We start from the raw sequence: 18644 nt of genomic DNA on the forward strand, positions 1-18644 counted from the left end.
CTGGGCTGTCATATGACTTTCTTACTTGCTTTCACTGTAGACACAGGGTGAGTTAATCATAATGTTAAAGCAATTGAGCTGAAGTCAGCTTCCTGTTCATCTAGCTTCTTATATGTAATAGTGGTTATTGATTATACAGCAGTTTGAACAAAAAGGTATACATGTGTATCAAAGTTACATTAGTAAACCACTATTTACCATGAAAGTGACACACAAACGTGCAACATTCATAATGCCATTCTACGGAGAAATACCCAGGAAATCCCTGTATGAAAATCATCTTGCCTAAGCCAACTTTAGATTGGTTTCTAAAATTGGTCCTCTTCAACCTATCGTTCCTGTAATTTTTTTTGTAATTGTCCCATTTATAGTTAAATCCCCCCTCTTATAATTTTGTAAAGCGCTACAGAATCTGTTGGCGCTATATAAATGGCAATAATAATAATAATAATAATTGGGAAATTCCTTTTACAAAATCATATTGGTTCCGCCATACTTGTTTTCTCTTCCATCAGTTGGGCACCCCTCCATATTGTTTGTCTCAGGTTAGATTTAATTGTTTCACATAAAGGGATGCTCAGTGAATGGCAAACAATATTTGGGTGAGTCAAGATTTACACCCAGAAAAATCCTTGGCTATTTATTCAGAATTTGACATTGCAATGCAGGGCCTTCAGGATTCTAAACTCTGCGCCACTTTTCACATTCTTTATTGTTAAAGTTGAGCAGCACTGAGCTTTCCTACTGATGGGTCCCCTATTAATAGAAAATATTTGGATGGGCCCAGGTTGTTTTCACAGAGGTAATCCATGGCTAATTATTCAGAATTTCTCATTAAAATTAATAGATTTAAACAAGCGGTGTCAGGTTTGGAGACTTATTTATGATACATTTAGCTTGGCTCAAGCTAAATTGAATGGTTTCATAAAGATAGAGGCTAAGGGAATGGGACGCAATCCATAACCAAGTGTTAGCAAATTAAATGGCCTTCTGCTTGTTACATTATGTGCCATTTTCCATGAAGATCCCTCTAATCTGTGAGAAGAAAAAACTTGGGGTGAGTGCTTGTAAAAAATGGGTAGGAGTGTAGCCCTGACAAAGATTGTGGTTTATTTTGTGCCTTCTCTTTCTTAAATCATTTAACCTCCCTGGCGGTCTGATTATGTCAGTATTTTTGAATGTTAAAGTGGTACATTGTTTTGTATGGAAATTTGTTGTTTTATATTGTAGACTTGTAATTCTTGGGAATAACTGACTTAAATCTATCATACCTGGGATGTCTACAGTACTCTTGTTTGGACAAAGTTTGAAACACAAAATCATAAATTATAATATAATAAATAATTGTTAAGAAAATAATATAATAATACATGTAATTAATAATGTAATCAAACCAAAAACACAGACATTTGTCCAAACAAGGGTGCAATATTACTAGTCACTGTAATACTAGACACTGCATATTGGTTTAGTAAACCAATCCTGGGTCTGAAAAATTTAGAAACATGGGACTGCACAAAGTCCGACATCACAATCAGGACAATGGAACCTGGTTTCTTTTCTGAATTTCTAACAAACCACGCACATCCTTGTCGGTGCTGACCTTTTCTTGGTTGGTGGGATGTAGTCCATGAAGTGACAACTAGTCAGGCGTTCCAGGTTGACAACTTTAAAATCACAACGTCCAGCTCTATTTACAGCCATTCATAGGCGTGCGCAGCCTATTGTATAAGGGTGTGCACCCTAAAGCACAAACACACACACGCCACGTAAATATATATACATACACACACACATATATATATACACACACACATATACTGCTGTGTGTGTGTGAGGGTGCTGTGTGTAGGTGCTGTGTGTGCGTGTGTGCAGGCGCTGCGTGCGTGCGTGTGTGAGGGCGCTCCGTGCGTGTGTGAGGGCGCTCCGTGCGTGTGTGAGGGCACTGCGTGCGTGTGTGAGGGCACTGCGTGCGTGTGTGAGGGCACTGCGTGCGTGTGTGAGGGCGCTGCGTGCGTGTGTGAGGGCGCTGCGTGCGTGTGTGAGGGCGCTGCGTGCGTGTGTGAGGGCGCTGCGTGCGTGTGTGAGGGCGCTGCGTGCGTGTGTGAGGGCGCTGTTAGTGTGAGGGCGCTGTTAGTGTGAGGGTGCTGTTAGTGTGAGGGTGCTGTATGTGTGTACTATTTGTGTATATTGTGTGGGGGTGGGGGGCCGTTTAGTTAATATCCCCCCTCCCTTCTTATCTATTGTAGGGAGAGGGGACCGTGCTGCTGAAAGTTCTTCACACAATAAAAGACTCTTTTCTACACTGAAAAGTGCAGATAGATAATGGAGGGGAAGACATTGAGGTTTGGTGTACATTAAGGCAAATAAAGGTTTTGCAGTTCAGAGATGAGGAGATTTCTAGAGATGGCAGAGATATGCCCAGTACAAAATCACCATTAAACATGAGACTGCAGAGCATCATAGAAATACAGTTGTGCTTGTTGTCCAGGAGCAAACCAAAATAATTAACTGCCCTGAATCACATAATCCCAGTAACCACTGAAATGCCATTTACTGGGGTGAACATAATGGGAACCATCACCTACAGATAGGGCATGTTGTCTATTCCACTCTAAGAATAAAATCTGCAAACCACAATTAAAGCAATAGGGGCAAAAAACAAATTACCCCAAAACAAATGTTTTCAATAGGTCTCACAATACATTATAATATAGGAGTAACAGATTATTTTCAAATGAAATAATATGTTCTTACCCCATTCTTCCGTATGCTTTGCTGTACGTTCCATCAATGGATATTGCTTTTTCACAATCTTTTATTGCAGTGCTGTGGTTGCCTAGTTGACTATAGGCAGCTGCCCTGAAAATAAAACAGTCTAATGAATGTTACAGTGTTCCATTTAGCAGATCCCTCCTCATCCCCCCTCTCCGAAAGGAAGTAATTCAGGAAGGAACAGACATGCTCTAGTGTCTGTAATCTGAATTAACTTTACAGCAGATATCATTGTTATTGGTATTTATATAGCGCCAACTAATTCCGCTGCGCTTTACAATATTACGAGAGGGGGAGATTTTAAAATAAATGAGTCAATTACACAGTGTCACAGGAATAATAGGTAGATGAGGACCCTGCTCAAACAAGCTTACAGTCTAGAGGAGGTGGGGTTCAAAAACACAGCAGGGCAGGAAGGGTGACAGCCACCAAACAAGGTGGAAAAGTAGCAGAACTAGAAGTGAGAGTGGAGTGTGGCTCTTTAGGAGAGCAAGAGACAGATTTGGATAAGTATAGATAAGTTACTCTGGGAGTCCGTAAGCATTTCTGAACAGATGTGTTTTGAGGGACTTCTTAAACAATTGAAGACAAGGGGAGAATCTGATAGGGGTAGGCAGACTGTTCCAAAGGAAGGGAGCCGCCCGCGAGAAGTCCTGCAAGCGCGAGTTAGCAGTAAGGATACGAGCAGCGGACAGGAGAAGGTCACCGGCAGAACTGAGAGACCGAGAATGGACAGATCTATGAATCAGTTAAGAAATGTAACAGGGGCTAGAGTTGTTTAAAGCTTTATAGGTAAGGGTTAGTAGTATGTGTATATATATATATTATTTAACACAGGTTACAATTAACATAATATAGAATTGTATTCGCTGTACTTTTTAAATGAAGAAAGTTCTGCTTTTCTTTGTGTTTTTTTTTATTTTTATTTTAAATTCATTGATATTCTTCTTTACCAACCGATCCTTATATTATTCTATATCATATACTACAATGTGCGTTTTTTTAAAGGAGTTCTTTCAAACAAAAATATCTGTGGGGGCAGTATCTGTGCTCTTACAATTACCTGTTACAATAATAAACTGCATTGTTTGGATCCAGTTCTATGGCCTGTGTATAACAATCCAGAGCAGCTTCATAATTTAGTTCTTTCATGAAAATATTGCCTGGAATATAAAAAACAAAGAACATGTTGTGAATGCACAAAAAGTAAGTCTTCTTAATTTCAAGGATTACTCTATGAAAAAGCTGCACATACAGAGCTTAATCTCTTTGTTCCCGGAGAAGCCGTCCGTATCACTCATTATATTTCTACTAGTTTGCACTGGGTTTGTTACATACATTATCTCACTCATGCATTTGGCACGATAAGTGGTAATTAGTTTATTATTGTAGATGAGTCACATCTGGGGTGTTCATCAAGTGGCCCACAAAACTACAGGGACATTGATAATTTTACTGGATTTATTGTTGCATTAGTAAGTGCCACAGTTACGTACAGTACCTTCATCTTTCAGCTTCTCAGCTTTTTCTGTGTCAGCTGGTGATATGGAAGGAGATTCCACTGGTGACAACTCATTACTCTGTAAAATCATAAAACAAACAGTCATAAAGTTCAGATAAGGAGTTAACTATTATATCCACGCTCAGAAATAGAAAGAGCATCAGAAGGGCAACATTTCAACATTTTGATTCAGTGGTATGACGGACGTTTTATTACCGATGACCAGTCGCCTTCAGCGGGTGATAGTTTAACTCCCCCAGCATACATTAAAGTACCACTAAATTGCAATGAAGAGGTCTGGGTGCAGTTGCTATTTAGTTTTAACCTTTGAATGCAAAACATTGCAGTTTTGTAGACATAGCAATGTTTCCATTGCAGGGTTAAACACCTCTCTAGTGGTGGTCTTCCTTTAAAGGACCACTATAGTGCCAGGAAAACAAACTTGTTTTCCTGTCACTATTGTGCCCTGAGGGTGCCCCCACACTCAGGGTCCCCCACCCGCCAGGCTAAAGTTGGAGGAAGGGGGTTAAACACTCACCTTTCTCCAGCACCGGGCTCCCTCGGCACTGGGGACTCTCCTCCTCCTTCGGTTGTCATCGGCTGAATGCGCATGTGCGGCAAGAGCCACGCGTGCATTCAGCCAGTCCATAGGAAAGCATTCTTAATGCTATCCTATGGACGCTGGCGTCTTCTCACTGTGAAAATCAATGAGACAGCCACTAGAGGCTGGATTAACCCATATGTAAACAAAGCAGTATCTATGAAACGGCTATGTTTACAGCAGGCAGGGTTAACCCTAGAGGGACCTGGCACCCAGACCACTTCATTGAGCTGAAGTGGTCTGGGTGCCTATAGTGGTCCTTTAAGTAAACATAAAATACACTTAACCCTGCTGCAATATGAGGCAATCTGTGTCCTTATATTTCTGAAATGCTGTGCACATTTCTTCTCTGGGTATCATTTCCAGAGATCCCCAGGTCATACACAGGCAAATATTAGACACTAAATGTGCATCACACACCAGGCATCTCCTGCTAGTTCAAAATAATTACAATAAGGGCATACCTAATTGCCAACATTTACTCCGGTATTAAAAAACATAGCTTTACACTCAGAAGTGATTGATCACCTTTATCTAAGGCACTGCAGCTCTAATCACATATGAAATGATATCTCCTCAATTATTCAGCTTATCTTTCGATAAGCATGATGCTCATGCCAGCTTAGCTGGTGTTTATACAAGTATATGCTAAATGGATTATATGCTTCTCAAGTACGGTTTAACAGTGGTTCCCAAGACAGTCCTCAAGACACACCAAGAGTGCAGGATTTAGGCATTTTCCAATTCTGTTCCCATTGATAATACCTGGGCCACTGGTAAGCTTTGAGGACTGGGTTAGGAACCTCTGCCTTGTAGGATTACACTCCTTCCTTCTGGACAAGTAAACATATACTTTTTATTGTATGTTTTCTACCAAGATAATATACGCCAGACCATGTGGTATTTTTCACACAATAATCTGACATGCAGTATGCTTGCGGTACAGTTTCATACGGTATAGAACCTCAGATTATAAAAGAACTGCACAATCACACAGCTAGCCAATATGTATACAACAAATATAATTTAAAGGACTACTATAGCACCCATATCACTTCATCTCAATAAACTGGCCTGGGTGTAGTGGCATTTCTGTTGTGTAGATAGATCACTGTTTAAATTGTAGGGCTAAGGGGGAGGGGGAGGGGGGGGGGGTCTGAACCGCATTGGCGGGCGGACGTGCTGTGCTTCAAGCTGATATAACTTACTCCTATCACGCAGATTAGCCCTTTTCATGTCCCACGAACCCGTGCAGCACATTGAGATCTAGGTGGTCGGGGGAGGTGGCCGATCTCCCGAACCATAAGACGTGACTCCCACTCAGTGGGTTAAGCGCGTCCTACTCCAGCAATGAGGCAGAAGACCAGAAGGCCAAAGCCACAGTGCCTCGAGGTAAACCTACCTCCCGACCCCGCCAATGCGGCTATCCAGCAAAGTCTACCTATATTGGTGTATAGCACACCGCCAGATGGAGACGGCACAGAAAAACCTGTGGCAGGAGGAGTGGAACCCGGAGGCTCCGAGTCTGCGGTCGGCAGGGATAAACACCCTAAAGAGGCAACATGTAATAGTAGCCATCCCCCACCACCACCCAGCAGAATGCTGCACACTGGTATCGCGGAAGCTCCATCCACAGGCATTGGATGAGTACATCTCAGCAAAGATTAACTACTCACTAGAGTTCTGGACTCTCATATCACACGGTCACTCAGTCATTGCAAGGAAGGGCCAGCTGTAGTCTATATATACACTTCCTCACATTAGGGGCACCTGGTGGTACTAACACTACTAAACCCGACAGAACTGCCAAACATGTATTTACCGAATATATGCTAGGTAGTACAGGTAGGTAGTAAGAAGGTAGTCTTGTTGTAAATCTAGATAATGGGTACCTGACAAGATGGCGGAAACTGCATGCATAGCTATCGTACACGCTTTACTCATAACGATCTAACCCTTCTGTCAGTTTGAATACCCTGCTTCTATAATCAGACAGTAGCTCGCTAATTCACTCATGAACAGCTTGTTTTACCATATACTTTCTTGTTTGACAATAACCATGTCTAACTCGCCTCGAGTACCCACCCGCCTAGTTAAACCAATGTATTAGACATATGTACCTAGCTTGAACCTACTTACTAAAAAATTGTGCTGTTTTTTTCAATGCCATGATATTGTTTACTCCGTATTCTTTTTGTTTTCAATAGCTTGTACCTGTTGTTGTGGCAATACAAGCCTGTTTGTTACTCTATGCACAGCAAAAAAATAAAAATAAAATTAACTGTAGGGCTAAGCACACCTCTAGTAATTTTCTTCCCGGCAGCCACTAGATTGTGCTTCCACTTCTATAACCGAGTCATACTCTGTTCTGTGCCTTTTGACGTCTTCGCGCATTGTCTACGAGAAGCATTTGATTGGAAGGGTACGGCACTAGCTGCCAATGAATTGTTGTCCCCATTCATTGTACTGAACAGGAAGACAGCCTGTAGGAAAACGGCACAGGAGGCAGCATGATAATGGAAATTATAATTAAAGCTAGTATTTTATTAAAGACACGGAGGCTCCTATTATGCTTCTCTTTCTTTAATTCTCCCTCAGCAGCGAAGAGAGAGATATGCAAAAGAGATAAAAAAGAACAAATAACATTAGCATATTGACAGTGCTATCATGGGTATCCACCCCCTTAGTACATAAGGTGTAGCACTTCCTGTTTCTTCCTCTTTCTTCGCTGCTCCCTCAGATAAGTACACTCTATTTTACTTTATGCTGTACTCTGGTGGGTTTAACTTGTGACATATGGTATTGATTTACTCTACTGTTGGGATATTCTCTGCCGTTATCCCACCTTTACATACTTTACTTATTTATTTATTTACTTAATTATTGTCTTAGATATTCTACTTTATTTGCTGTATTTCCACCTATTCTCTGTGTGGCCGGGCTGCCCTCTGTTCACCCTCTGGGCTCTGCTATTTTCCTTTCCCCTCGCCCCCCCTCCGGGTGGGGCTCTCCCCCCGGTCACACACTACCGGGTTTCGCCGGCGGGGCTCGTCTAACACCCCCGCGGCGCTTCCGGGCACTATTTGCTTTGCCGCCGGCCGGATCTACTTTTACCCACGCGGCGGTTTCATTTTCCCGCCGCTCGCGAGTGGCGCGCATGCGCAGTTTGCTCGCGGCGGCCATTTTTTCGGTTTCTGTCGCCGATTAAGGCGGCACCCATTTTCTGCATCGTGTTTTCACGGATTTTGTTCCGCTCACACGCTGATTATCGTGCTCCAGACGGGTAAAGTCCTTTTCAACCCTCTCTGCCTTGGATTTACCCTCCATCTACACTGTTTTTCCCATCCTGTATCTGGGTTAATCAATCCTGATACTGCCTGTCACTTATATTTGCTTTTATTATTTTCTCACTTGCACTCATTATCTACCATGCAATCTGGTGATAAGTTCCCTGGCAAACTTAGCCCACCTATGACCAATACTAACCCTGACCCCCAGGTTGACCCTGGACTGATGGGCTCAGAGGAATTCCAATGCCTTCTGGACACCACCATGTCCAACTCTATCTCTAAGGCCATATCGTCGGCCATGGGCGCTATGTCCTCTACCATATCAGACTCCATTGCACTTGCACTCAGGCAGGTACAGCCTCAAACTACCCCGACCTTGGCCCTGACCCCCCCTGTAGGGACACTACCGGGGCGCAAGTCATTGGGCAAGCGCAAACACTCACAGGACCCCCCCCCACGCAGGTTGAACCTGCTCTGATTGACATGCCTCAGGCTGTCCAAGATGGCGCGCAAAAACTGCGCAGTAGAGCTTCTGGGAGAGCTACGGCTACCAGAGACTGGAAACGGGCAAGAGCCCAAGATATAATGTCTGACTCAGACGAGGAGGGGGATGAGGGGTCTGACGTCCCGTACTCAGATCCGTACGAGGACGAGCTCTCAGAGGGCGAAAGCCTCCAGGGAAAACAAATCCCCTTAGCACCAACACGTGCCTTGGCACATTCAGGGGCGACCGAGGCAGATACTGAAGGCGACCCTAAAGAGGTTCCGCTTTTCGATCCAGACAACCTGAGACACCCACGCTCTGCTGAGTGGGAACCCTCCGAACATATCGCCCGATACCTGGCCCTCAGGGTGCGTAAGTCCCTCTCTCAAGAGGGCCGTAATAAATTGAGAGCAGAATGCCCCCGACCCATAATTCCTGATGCTGTGGCAAAAACCCCAGAAGTGGACCCCCAGATAGCCCAGTTTCTGGCCAAGACAGGCTGGAAACCTAAGAGGGGACTGGACGATTCCCTCCGTAACTGTCAGGACAAGTTCCTCGACACCCTGGGTCCCATTACGAAACTTTATGAGATGCTAGAGGCAGCTCAGTCGGGCGAGGCAACATTAGATTTTGAGGTGGCATTTGGCTGGCTCCAACGCCTGGTCTGCATGATCGGCAACGCCAATACTGCCATGTCTACGGAGCGCAGGAAGGCTATCCTGTTAAAAATTGAGCCTAAACTGGCAAGCATGGCCTCCTCTGAACCAGGGGCCGCAGCTAAGGGTCTGTTATTTGGAGACTCCTTCGTCAAAGATCTGGGCTCCTATGTTAAAACATTCACAGCCCTTGACAAAGCCCAAGCATCTATATAGAGGGTCTTCCACCAAAAGGTTTTCGGTGGGGCCGGGAGAGGTAGGAGCCGTCTACCCGGCCGCAACCCCCGAGGTTTCTCTAGACCGGGCAGAGGCTCCTTCAACACACAGAGGCAAAGCCAGGAACGTTCCTATACACCATTCTTCCCCTCTCGAGGAAGAGCTTGGAATGCCCGCGGCGGCAGAGGAACAACCCCAGGAAAACGCCCTTATGGTAAGTACGATTTTTCCCCATTTTTCCCATATAAATGTGGGGGGCAGATTGGCTTTGTTCTCACAGACGTGGGCCACAATCACATCCGACAGCTGGGTGCTACAGACTGTAGAGGGTTACCACCTAGAACTGACAGGTCTTCCCTTTCAGGATTCCCCCCCACGGGTGACACACATGCCACAGTCACACCGCGACCTCATCTCCGCAGAGATAGAGGTCCTTCACAACAAAAATGCCATAGAGGAAGTCCCTCTAGAAACCCCAGGTTTTGTAAGCAACCTGTTTTTGGTACCAAAGAAAGGCGGGGGTGTCCGCCCGGTTATCAACCTAAGACCCCTCAATGCCTTTATCCAATACCATCATTTCAAAATGGAGGGCATACACTGCCTCCGAGACCTCCTTCTCCCAGGAGACTGGATGGTGAAACTCGATCTGCAAGATGCGTATCTCACAATCCCGATAACCCCAACACACAGGAATCTACTACAATTCCAATGGGGCGCAAGGAAGTGGCGCTTCCGCTGCCTTCCCTTTGGTCTAGCCTCCGCCCCCTGGTGCTTTACGAAAGTATTGAAACCAGTGGTTACATTCCTCAGATTACACGGTATTCGTCTCATTATCTACCTAGACGATATCCTCATACTGTTGGGGGCGAGATCCCTTCTACTATCACATCTATCGTGGACTCTGCACCTACTACAGAATCTAGGCTTCCTAGTGAATTGGGAGAAAATCGGTACTACAACCATCTCAACATGGATGGAATTCCCAGGATTCCGAGTCGATTCGGTACAACAAATTCTATGTCTCCCTGCGGACAAGATGTCCAGCATCAAGAAGGAGATCAGGAAGATAATGCACCGTCCACATATTTCCCTGAGACAACTGGCCAGAGTAATCGGATTACTAGCGGCCTCCATACAGGCGATCTTCCCGGGACCGCTCCACTATCGGGCGTTACAACGCCTGAAAGCGTCTTGCCTACGGAACGGGCAATCGTACGAGTCCAACATCACTCTAGACGAGGAATCCAAAGAGGAACTAGACTGGTGGTTAACCCACATGGAAGCATGGAACGGACGAGCGATCTTCGGTTCCACTCCGGATATAATAATAGAGTCGGATGCGAGCTTACATGGCTGGGGCGCGCGCTGCGGCTCCATCTCCACAGGAGGCAGATGGTCAGTAAACGAATCGTTCCTCCATATAAACTCACTGGAACTACTGGCGGCCTCATTTGCCATACGCAGCCTCACTCCCAGGGGCGTCTCTTGCTCAATCCTCCTCAAGTTGGACAATATCTCGGCGGTCAGATACATAAACCATTTAGGAGGTACCAAATCACGCATCCTGGCGGTTTTGGCTCGAGACTTCTGGCATTACTGCTTGCAAAACAATGTGTCGGTGACCGCGGAACACATACCAGGTCTAGACAATTACACAGCGGACTGGAACTCCAGATACCTGAGGGATCTGGGAGATTGGAGACTCCAACCGAAGGTCTTTTCCAAGATCGCACGGCTATGGGGTCCACTGAGTGTGGATCTCTTTGCATCCAGACTGAACACACAACTTCCTCAATTTTTCAGCTGGCGACCGGACCCGGAAGCCTTGGCAACAGATGCTTTTCTTCAAGACTGGACCGGGGGACGAGCATACGCCTTTCCCCCGTTCAACCTGATTGCTCGGACTCTCGGGCAATCGATTTCCCACATCTACTACCGGATCACACGTCCCTGTTAACCAATCCGGATGGAGAGAACCACGACCTGATAGAACGGGGAATCCTCCGTCTCATGGCATGGCTCCTTTCAGGGGACCCTGGGAAATCACAGAGGTTTCGAGAACAACTACCCAACTCTTGGCAAACGCATGGGCACCAGGAACACGGCGCACATATGCGGCGGCATGGAGAGTTTGGTCCGATTGGTGCCTGGAAAAATCAGTGGATCCCATATCAGCTCCTGTGAAGTCGGTACTAGACTTCCTCACTCAATTATTCGAATCAGGCAAGGCGTTCCGTACAGTCAACATCTACAGATCGGCTATCTCGGCAGGTCACGATAATGTAGACGGAAGTCCTCTCGGACAGAACCCCCTGATATGTCGACTACTCAAAGGCATACGTTTCGCACGGCCTCCAAAATCCAGATACGGGTCCTTTTGGGATGTCAACATTGTGTTCAAATTCTTAGAAGAGTGGCCCGACAACTCGGCACTCTCACTTAAACATCTGTCTGCTAAATTGCTCATGATATTATGCTTACTATCCTGTAAACGAGTATCAGATGTACGAGCCTTAGACTGACAAGCCCGCACATTCACTCCGGAGGGAGTGTCATTTGCTATTTCACGAAGAACTAAATCAGCGACTAAGCATGTTTTCTATCCGCGCCTCCCGAACCAACCGAAGCTGTGCCCAGTACTGTGCTTGAAAGAATACGATTCCCGTACTTCTTCCCTCCGATCACCAAACGAAGGCCCATTGTTTATTTCACTAAAGAAACCGCACCTCCCGGTATCTACACCTACGCTGGCACGTTGGCCCAAGTGGTTATTAGCTTCAGCCGGGATAGACGTAAGTTTTCTCGGCCCACTCGGTGAGGGGCGCTATGGCTTCTAAAGCATCGACGATAGGATGTCGATTAGAGGATATCCTGAAGGCCACAGATTGGTCTACGGAATCCACATTCCGGAATTTCTACTTTAAACCAATCCAACATTTTTCAGAAAGAGTTATTGCTCAGCTTTGAAAGAGCATAATAGGAGCCTCCGTGTCTTTAATAAAATTCCTAGATTTTACTATTAACATGACGTAAAGTCATGATTTTATTAAAGACACGGAGGCGAGTATTATTCCCTTCCCGCCCTCCCTGGGTGGAGGGATTGGATTTAACACGGATATCGACCACAGAGAGGATGTAACCTTGAGTTCTAACTACCTTTTTGCAAGTTTTTCATACATCCCTCAGGTAAGTGACACTACGTGCTACTGTGGACATATTCTGATAGATATCGGAAGTCTGACATGACTATTAGGCTGTACACATTAAGTTATAACCTTTGTGGGGATATATGATACATCCAGTCACCAACCAGATTTTACCATATTTTCTCCTTTCATTTTAGCCTGAATTATTCTGTCAAGGTGTCGAAGTGCCGATACAAAGTTCTACAGTCCATCATCAGAGAATGGAATTTTGACTACCGCCCACTGTTCCTGTTCGGGCCAAGTTTATCGTTCAGTTATGGATCTGGTCTTCGGATCGCAGAAAAAAAGAGCTAGAAACAGGAAGTGCTACACCTTATATACTAAGGGGGTGGATACCCATGATAGCACTGTCAATATGCTAATGTTATTTGTTCTTTTTTAATCTCTTTTGCATATATCTCTCTTCGCTGCTGAGGGAGAATTAAAGAAAGAGAAGCATAATACTCGCCTCCGTGTCTTTAATAAAATCATGACTTTACGTCATGTTAATAGTAAAATCTAGGAATTATGGTTTCATTTAGGATGCTATGGCCTGTATATAAATCGTGAGTAGAACACTATAGCATTAGGAATACGAATGTTCCTTTAAGCTTGGATAACATGTACGTGCCATGAATGTGCCCATTCACATGCGTTGTAAAAAAAAAAAAAAAAAAAAAAAGTTGCATACTGATACAAGTATGTAAAGGTAAATGTATCTATGCGAATAATGTTGCTGTTATTATTACACAGCAGAGTAAACTTCGCTACATAAACTGTTATAAAAGTTTATATTGCAGCTTATTGTAAATTAAACTTAATATATTTAGAAAAAGTGCATTGATAAAATCAACAGATTATGTTGACCTAAAAAAATAAAAATAATAAATTATATATATATATATTTTTTAAAAATCCCCCAACTGATCAATATTAGTAGTTAATAAAGGGACACTATAAGCACCCAAACCACTTGATCTCATTGAAGTGTCAGAGCATTAGGGATCAGAGCATTACCTGTAGAGATAGATTTACATGGAGGTACGGTCATAGATATAAATAGATTTAAGGATGCGCTTTAAAGAGTCATATTAAGTAATTGTATATGTAAAGTTTAGAGATTGCAAGGAGAGAATAGATCACCGGTACTGTGGAAATGCAAAAAAAAATTCCAATACAGAGTAAATTGCATTTAAAAAGAAGCAATGAGATGACATATTGGGGAGGTTTTATATTGTATCCAGAAAATACTACATAGAAAACAAGTTACTGCTAAGAGCGGACTGAATCTAAAGCATCACAGATAATAGCCATATTTGCAATTTAACAAACATGTTTAGCATTCTGGTTTTAATGGCCCTTGTCCGGTCACTGACAAGGTAGCAATTAGAGCATACGTTATTCAATCAACAGAACAACCTATCCAAGCTGTAATATGAAATGTTGGCTGGTCCTGCTTTAAAAGCTACCTTCCCAGACTCTGCTAATAAAGGCAGGACACAAAAATTAGCGGAAGCGTGGTTTAAATCAAAAGCCTTAAAATTTGAAATTCACTTTGAATGATCAATTTAGTGACTATCCCTGTATGTTTTGCTAATAGGATGTCATGTTGCTCTGACAGAGTCCTATTGGTAGATAAAATGCATCAGTGAGTGGCATGTGCCATTAGACCAAAACTCAATGCATGAAGAGAGCCGTTAAAGCTGTTCTTACAGCAAACTTACCTCTCTTAAATCTATTCGTCTTCTCCCCCTCTTTCTGAATCGAATCTTCTTTCCATCCAATCTGATCTTATCGCAAAATACATAGAGACTATAGAGACTACTTTGTCTTCGGTCATTTTCCTATCTTGACAAAAAGGCAATATTCATTTCCTTTATCAAGTTCCGTTTTCCCATAATACTCCCATAATACGAACAGTTCGCAGGGAACCGTTCGCCGGCGAACATAGCCCATTGTGTTATTTTACACTTGAGCAAAATGTCGTGTTATTGTAGGACTCACCTAAGATGTGGCAGGTCAGCTTACAACAAACAGCCTTTGGAGTAACACGAAAAAAACTCCAGTTATTTAAATGTGCATATGGATTTGGAACAGTGCGCAAGTAACCATATTATTTGTTTTTTCTATTGTATTGGGGCTGATGTGTACTATAGTCATTGCTGCCGCCCAGGGAGTAGTGGAAATTTGAGCTCAGGGCATAATTTTGTATGTTGGTATTTAAATATACTCTAGGAATGATAACCAGTCAGAATAAGAATGAATAACTGTGGCTGGAGTCACTGGCCATTCATTTAATGTCTGCGAATGTACTGAAAATGACTGCTACCCTCTCCTCCAAAGCAGTAAATACATGTTCAGTGATTCATACCATTTCTACTGTCAAGGAGGAGAGGTGTAAAATTACATTATTTTTAAAGTATCTTTAATTTAGAAATACAGGGTTTGAATTGTATTCATTACATTTGGGTTACATGGTTACTACAAATACCTACCAGCAGGTAACCATTTTTCCTATTTTTGTCACATCTATTGTATATGAGTAAAAAACGAATGCTTTGCTTTTATACTAGCCTTTTAGACCCTGTGTGAAATCTTGCAAAACACTATATGCTGCCAAGGGCCGGCCTTAGGGGTGTGCGAGCTGTGCGGCTGCACAGGGCGCCATGGTGCAGGGGGTGCCATACGGCCGACACAGCTCACACATGACCGGCCGGAATTGAAAAAAATATATATAAATCAATTTGCGGCGGGGGCAGAGCTTCCCTGCGACGGGGGCGGCGCTAGAAGCGCCGGATAACTGCTGCAGGGGAAGCAGGAAGGAGTCCTTGCTTCCCCACCAAATAGTGTCCAGGAGCTGCACTGCCTCCACAATGAACTCCACAGGTAACTGTGTGTGCGCGCATGACTGTCTGCCTGTGTGTGCGCGCGCGCGCGCATGACTGTCTGCCTGTGTGCGCGCGCGCGCGCATGACTGTCTGCCTGTGTGTGTGCGCGCGCGCGCGCGCATGACTGTCTGCCTGTGTGCGCGCGCGCGCGCATATGACTGTCTGCCTGTGTGCGCGCGCGCGCGCATATGACTGTCTGCCTGTGTGCGCGCGCGCGCGCATATGACTGTCTGCCTGTGTGCGCGCGCGCGCGCATATGACTGTCTGCCTGTGTGCGCGCGCGCGCGCATATGACTGTCTGCCTGTGTGCGCGCGCGCGCGCATATGACTGTCTGCCTGTGTGCGCGCGCGCATATGACTGTCTGCCTGTGTGCGCGCGCGCGCGCATATGACTGTCTGCCTGTGTGCGCGCGCGCGCGCGCGCGCATGACTGTCTGCCTGTGTGCGCGCGCGCGCGCATGACTGTCTGCCTGTGCGCGCGCGCGCATGACTGTCTGCCTGTGCGCGCGCGCGCATGACTGTCTGCCTGTGTGCGCGCGCGCGCATGACTGTCTGCCTGTGTGCGCGCGCGCGCATGACTGTCTGCCTGTGTGCGCGCGCGCGCATGACTGTCTGCCTGTGTGCGCGCGCGCGCGCATGACTGTCTGCCTGTGTGCGCGCGCGCGCGCATGACTGTCTGCCTGTGTGCGCGCGCGCGCGCATGACTGTCTGCCTGTGTGCGCGCGCGCGCATGACTGTCTGCCTGTGTGCGCGCGCGCGCATGACTGTCTGCCTGTGTGCGCGCGCGCGCATGACTGTCTGCCTGTGTGCGCGCGCGCGCATGACTGTCTGCCTGTGTGCGCGCGCGCGCATGACTGTCTGCCTGTGTGCGCGCGCGCGCATGACTGTCTGCCTGTGTGCGCGCGCGCGCATGACTGTCTGCCTGTGTGCGCGCGCGCGCGCATGACTGTCTGCCTGTGTGCGCGCGCGCGCATGACTGTCTGCCTGTGTGCGCGCGCGCGCATGACTGTCTGCCTGTGTGCGCGCGCGCGCATGACTGTCTGCCTGTGTGCGCGCGCGCGCATGACTGTCTGCCTGTGTGCGCGCGCGCGCGCGCATGACTGTCTGCCTGTGTGCGCGCGCGCGCGCATGACTGTCTGCCTGTGTGCGCGCGCGCGCGCATGACTGTCTGCCTGTGTGCGCGCGCGCGCGCATGACTGTCTGCCTGTGTGCGCGCGCGCGCATGACTGTCTGCCTGTGTGCGCGCGCGCGCGCATGACTGTCTGCCTGTGTGCGCGCGCGCGCGCATGACTGTCTGCCTGTGTGCGCGCGCGCGCGCATGACTGTCTGCCTGTGTGCGCGCGCGCGCGCATGACTGTCTGCCTGTGTGCGCGCGCGCGCGCATGACTGTCTGCCTGTGTGCGCGCGCGCGCATGACTGTCTGCCTGTGTGCGCGCGCGCATGACTGTCTGCCTGTGTGCGCGCGCGCATGACTGTCTGCCTGTGTGCGCGCGCGCGCATGACTGTCTGCCTGTGTGCGCGCGCGCGCATGACTGTCTGCCTGTGTGCGCGCGCGCATGACTGTCTGCCTGTGTGCGCGCGCGCGCATGACTGTCTGCCTGTGTGCGCGCGCGCGCATGACTGTCTGCCTGTGTGCGCGCGCGCGCATGACTGTCTGCCTGTGTGCGCGCGCGCGCATGACTGTCTGCCTGTGTGCGCGCGCGCGCATGACTGTCTGCCTGTGTGCGCGCGCGCGCATGACTGTCTGCCTGTGTGCGCGCGCGCGCATGACTGTCTGCCTGTGTGCGCGCGCGCGCATGACTGTCTGCCTGTGTGCGCGCGCGCGCATGACTGTCTGCCTGTGTGCGCGCGCGCGCATGACTGTCTGCCTGTGTGCGCGCGCGCGCATGACTGTCTGCCTGTGTGCGCGCGCGCGCATGACTGTCTGCCTGTGTGCGCGCGCGCGCGCATGACTGTCTGCCTGTGTGTGCGCGCGCGCGCATGACTGTCTGCCTGTGTGTGCGCGCGCGCGCATGACTGTCTGCCTGTGTGTGCGCGCGCGCGCATGACTGTCTGCCTGTGTGTGCGCGCGCGCGCATGACTGTCTGCCTGTGTGTGCGCGCGCGCGCATGACTGTCTGCCTGTGTGTGCGCGCGCGCGCATGACTGTCTGCCTGTGTGTGCGCGCGCGCGCATGACTGTCTGCCTGTGTGTGCGCGCGCGCGCATGACTGTCTGCCTGTGTGTGCGCGCGCGCGCATGACTGTCTGCCTGTGTGCGCGCGCGCGCATGACTGTCTGCCTGTGTGCGCGCGCGCGCATGACTGTCTGCCTGTGTGTGCGCGCGCGCGCATGACTGTGCCTGTGTGTGCGCGCGCGCGCATGACTGTGCCTGTGTGTGCGCGCGCGCATGACTGTGCCTGTGTGTGCGCGCGCGCATGACTGTCTGCCTGTGTGTGCGCGCGCATGACTGTCTGCCTGTGTGTGCGCGCGCATGACTGTCTGCCTGTGTGTGCGCGCGCATGACTGTCTGCCTGTGTGTGCGCGCGCATGACTGTCTGCCTGTGTGTGCGCGCGCATGACTGTCTGCCTGTGGGTGCGCGCGCATGACTGTCTGCCTGTGGGTGCGCGCGCATGACTGTCTGCCTGTGTGTGCGCGCGCATGACTGTCTGCCTGTGTGTGCGCGCGCATGACTGTCTGCCTGTGTGTGCGCGCGCATGACTGTCTGCCTGTGTGTGCGCGCGCATGACTGTCTGCCTGTGTGTGCGCGCGCATGACTGTCTGCCTGTGTGTGCGCGCGCATGACTGTCTGCCTGTGTGTGCGCGCGCATGACTGTCTGCCTGTGTGTGCGCGCGCATGACTGTCTGCCTGTGTGTGCGCGCGCATGACTGTCTGCCTGTGTGTGCGCGTGACTGCCTGCGTGTGTGTGCGTGACTGTCTGCCTGTGTGTGTGTGTGTTTGATTGGCTGTCTGTATGCCTGTGTGTGTGACTGCCTGCCTGTGTGTGTGTGGCCGCCTGACTCTGTGTGTGTGTGTGTGTGTCTGTCTGCATGTAAGTATGTGTAAAACT

At 47.9% G+C, this 18644-nt stretch overlaps 1 protein-coding gene across 2 annotated transcripts in view; it reads right to left on the reverse strand.

Annotated features, from left to right (window-relative positions):
* The window catches only part of SGTB (small glutamine rich tetratricopeptide repeat co-chaperone beta), a 93912-nt gene that overhangs the window by 40891 nt on the left and 34377 nt on the right, over positions 1-18644 (reverse strand). For both annotated transcript variants that reach the window (XM_063456920.1, XM_063456921.1), the window contains exons 4-6: positions 4277-4355; positions 3839-3938; positions 2758-2862 (exon numbers count right to left, since the gene is read on the reverse strand). In XM_063456920.1, the coding sequence (XP_063312990.1) occupies positions 2758-2862; positions 3839-3938; positions 4277-4355 (284 nt within the window). The remainder of the gene's footprint in view (positions 1-2757; positions 2863-3838; positions 3939-4276; positions 4356-18644) is intronic.

The sequence above is a fragment of the Pelobates fuscus genome, chromosome 5 (genome assembly GCF_036172605.1).
Source record: "Pelobates fuscus isolate aPelFus1 chromosome 5, aPelFus1.pri, whole genome shotgun sequence".
Classification (NCBI taxonomy): Eukaryota; Metazoa; Chordata; class Amphibia; order Anura; family Pelobatidae; genus Pelobates; species Pelobates fuscus.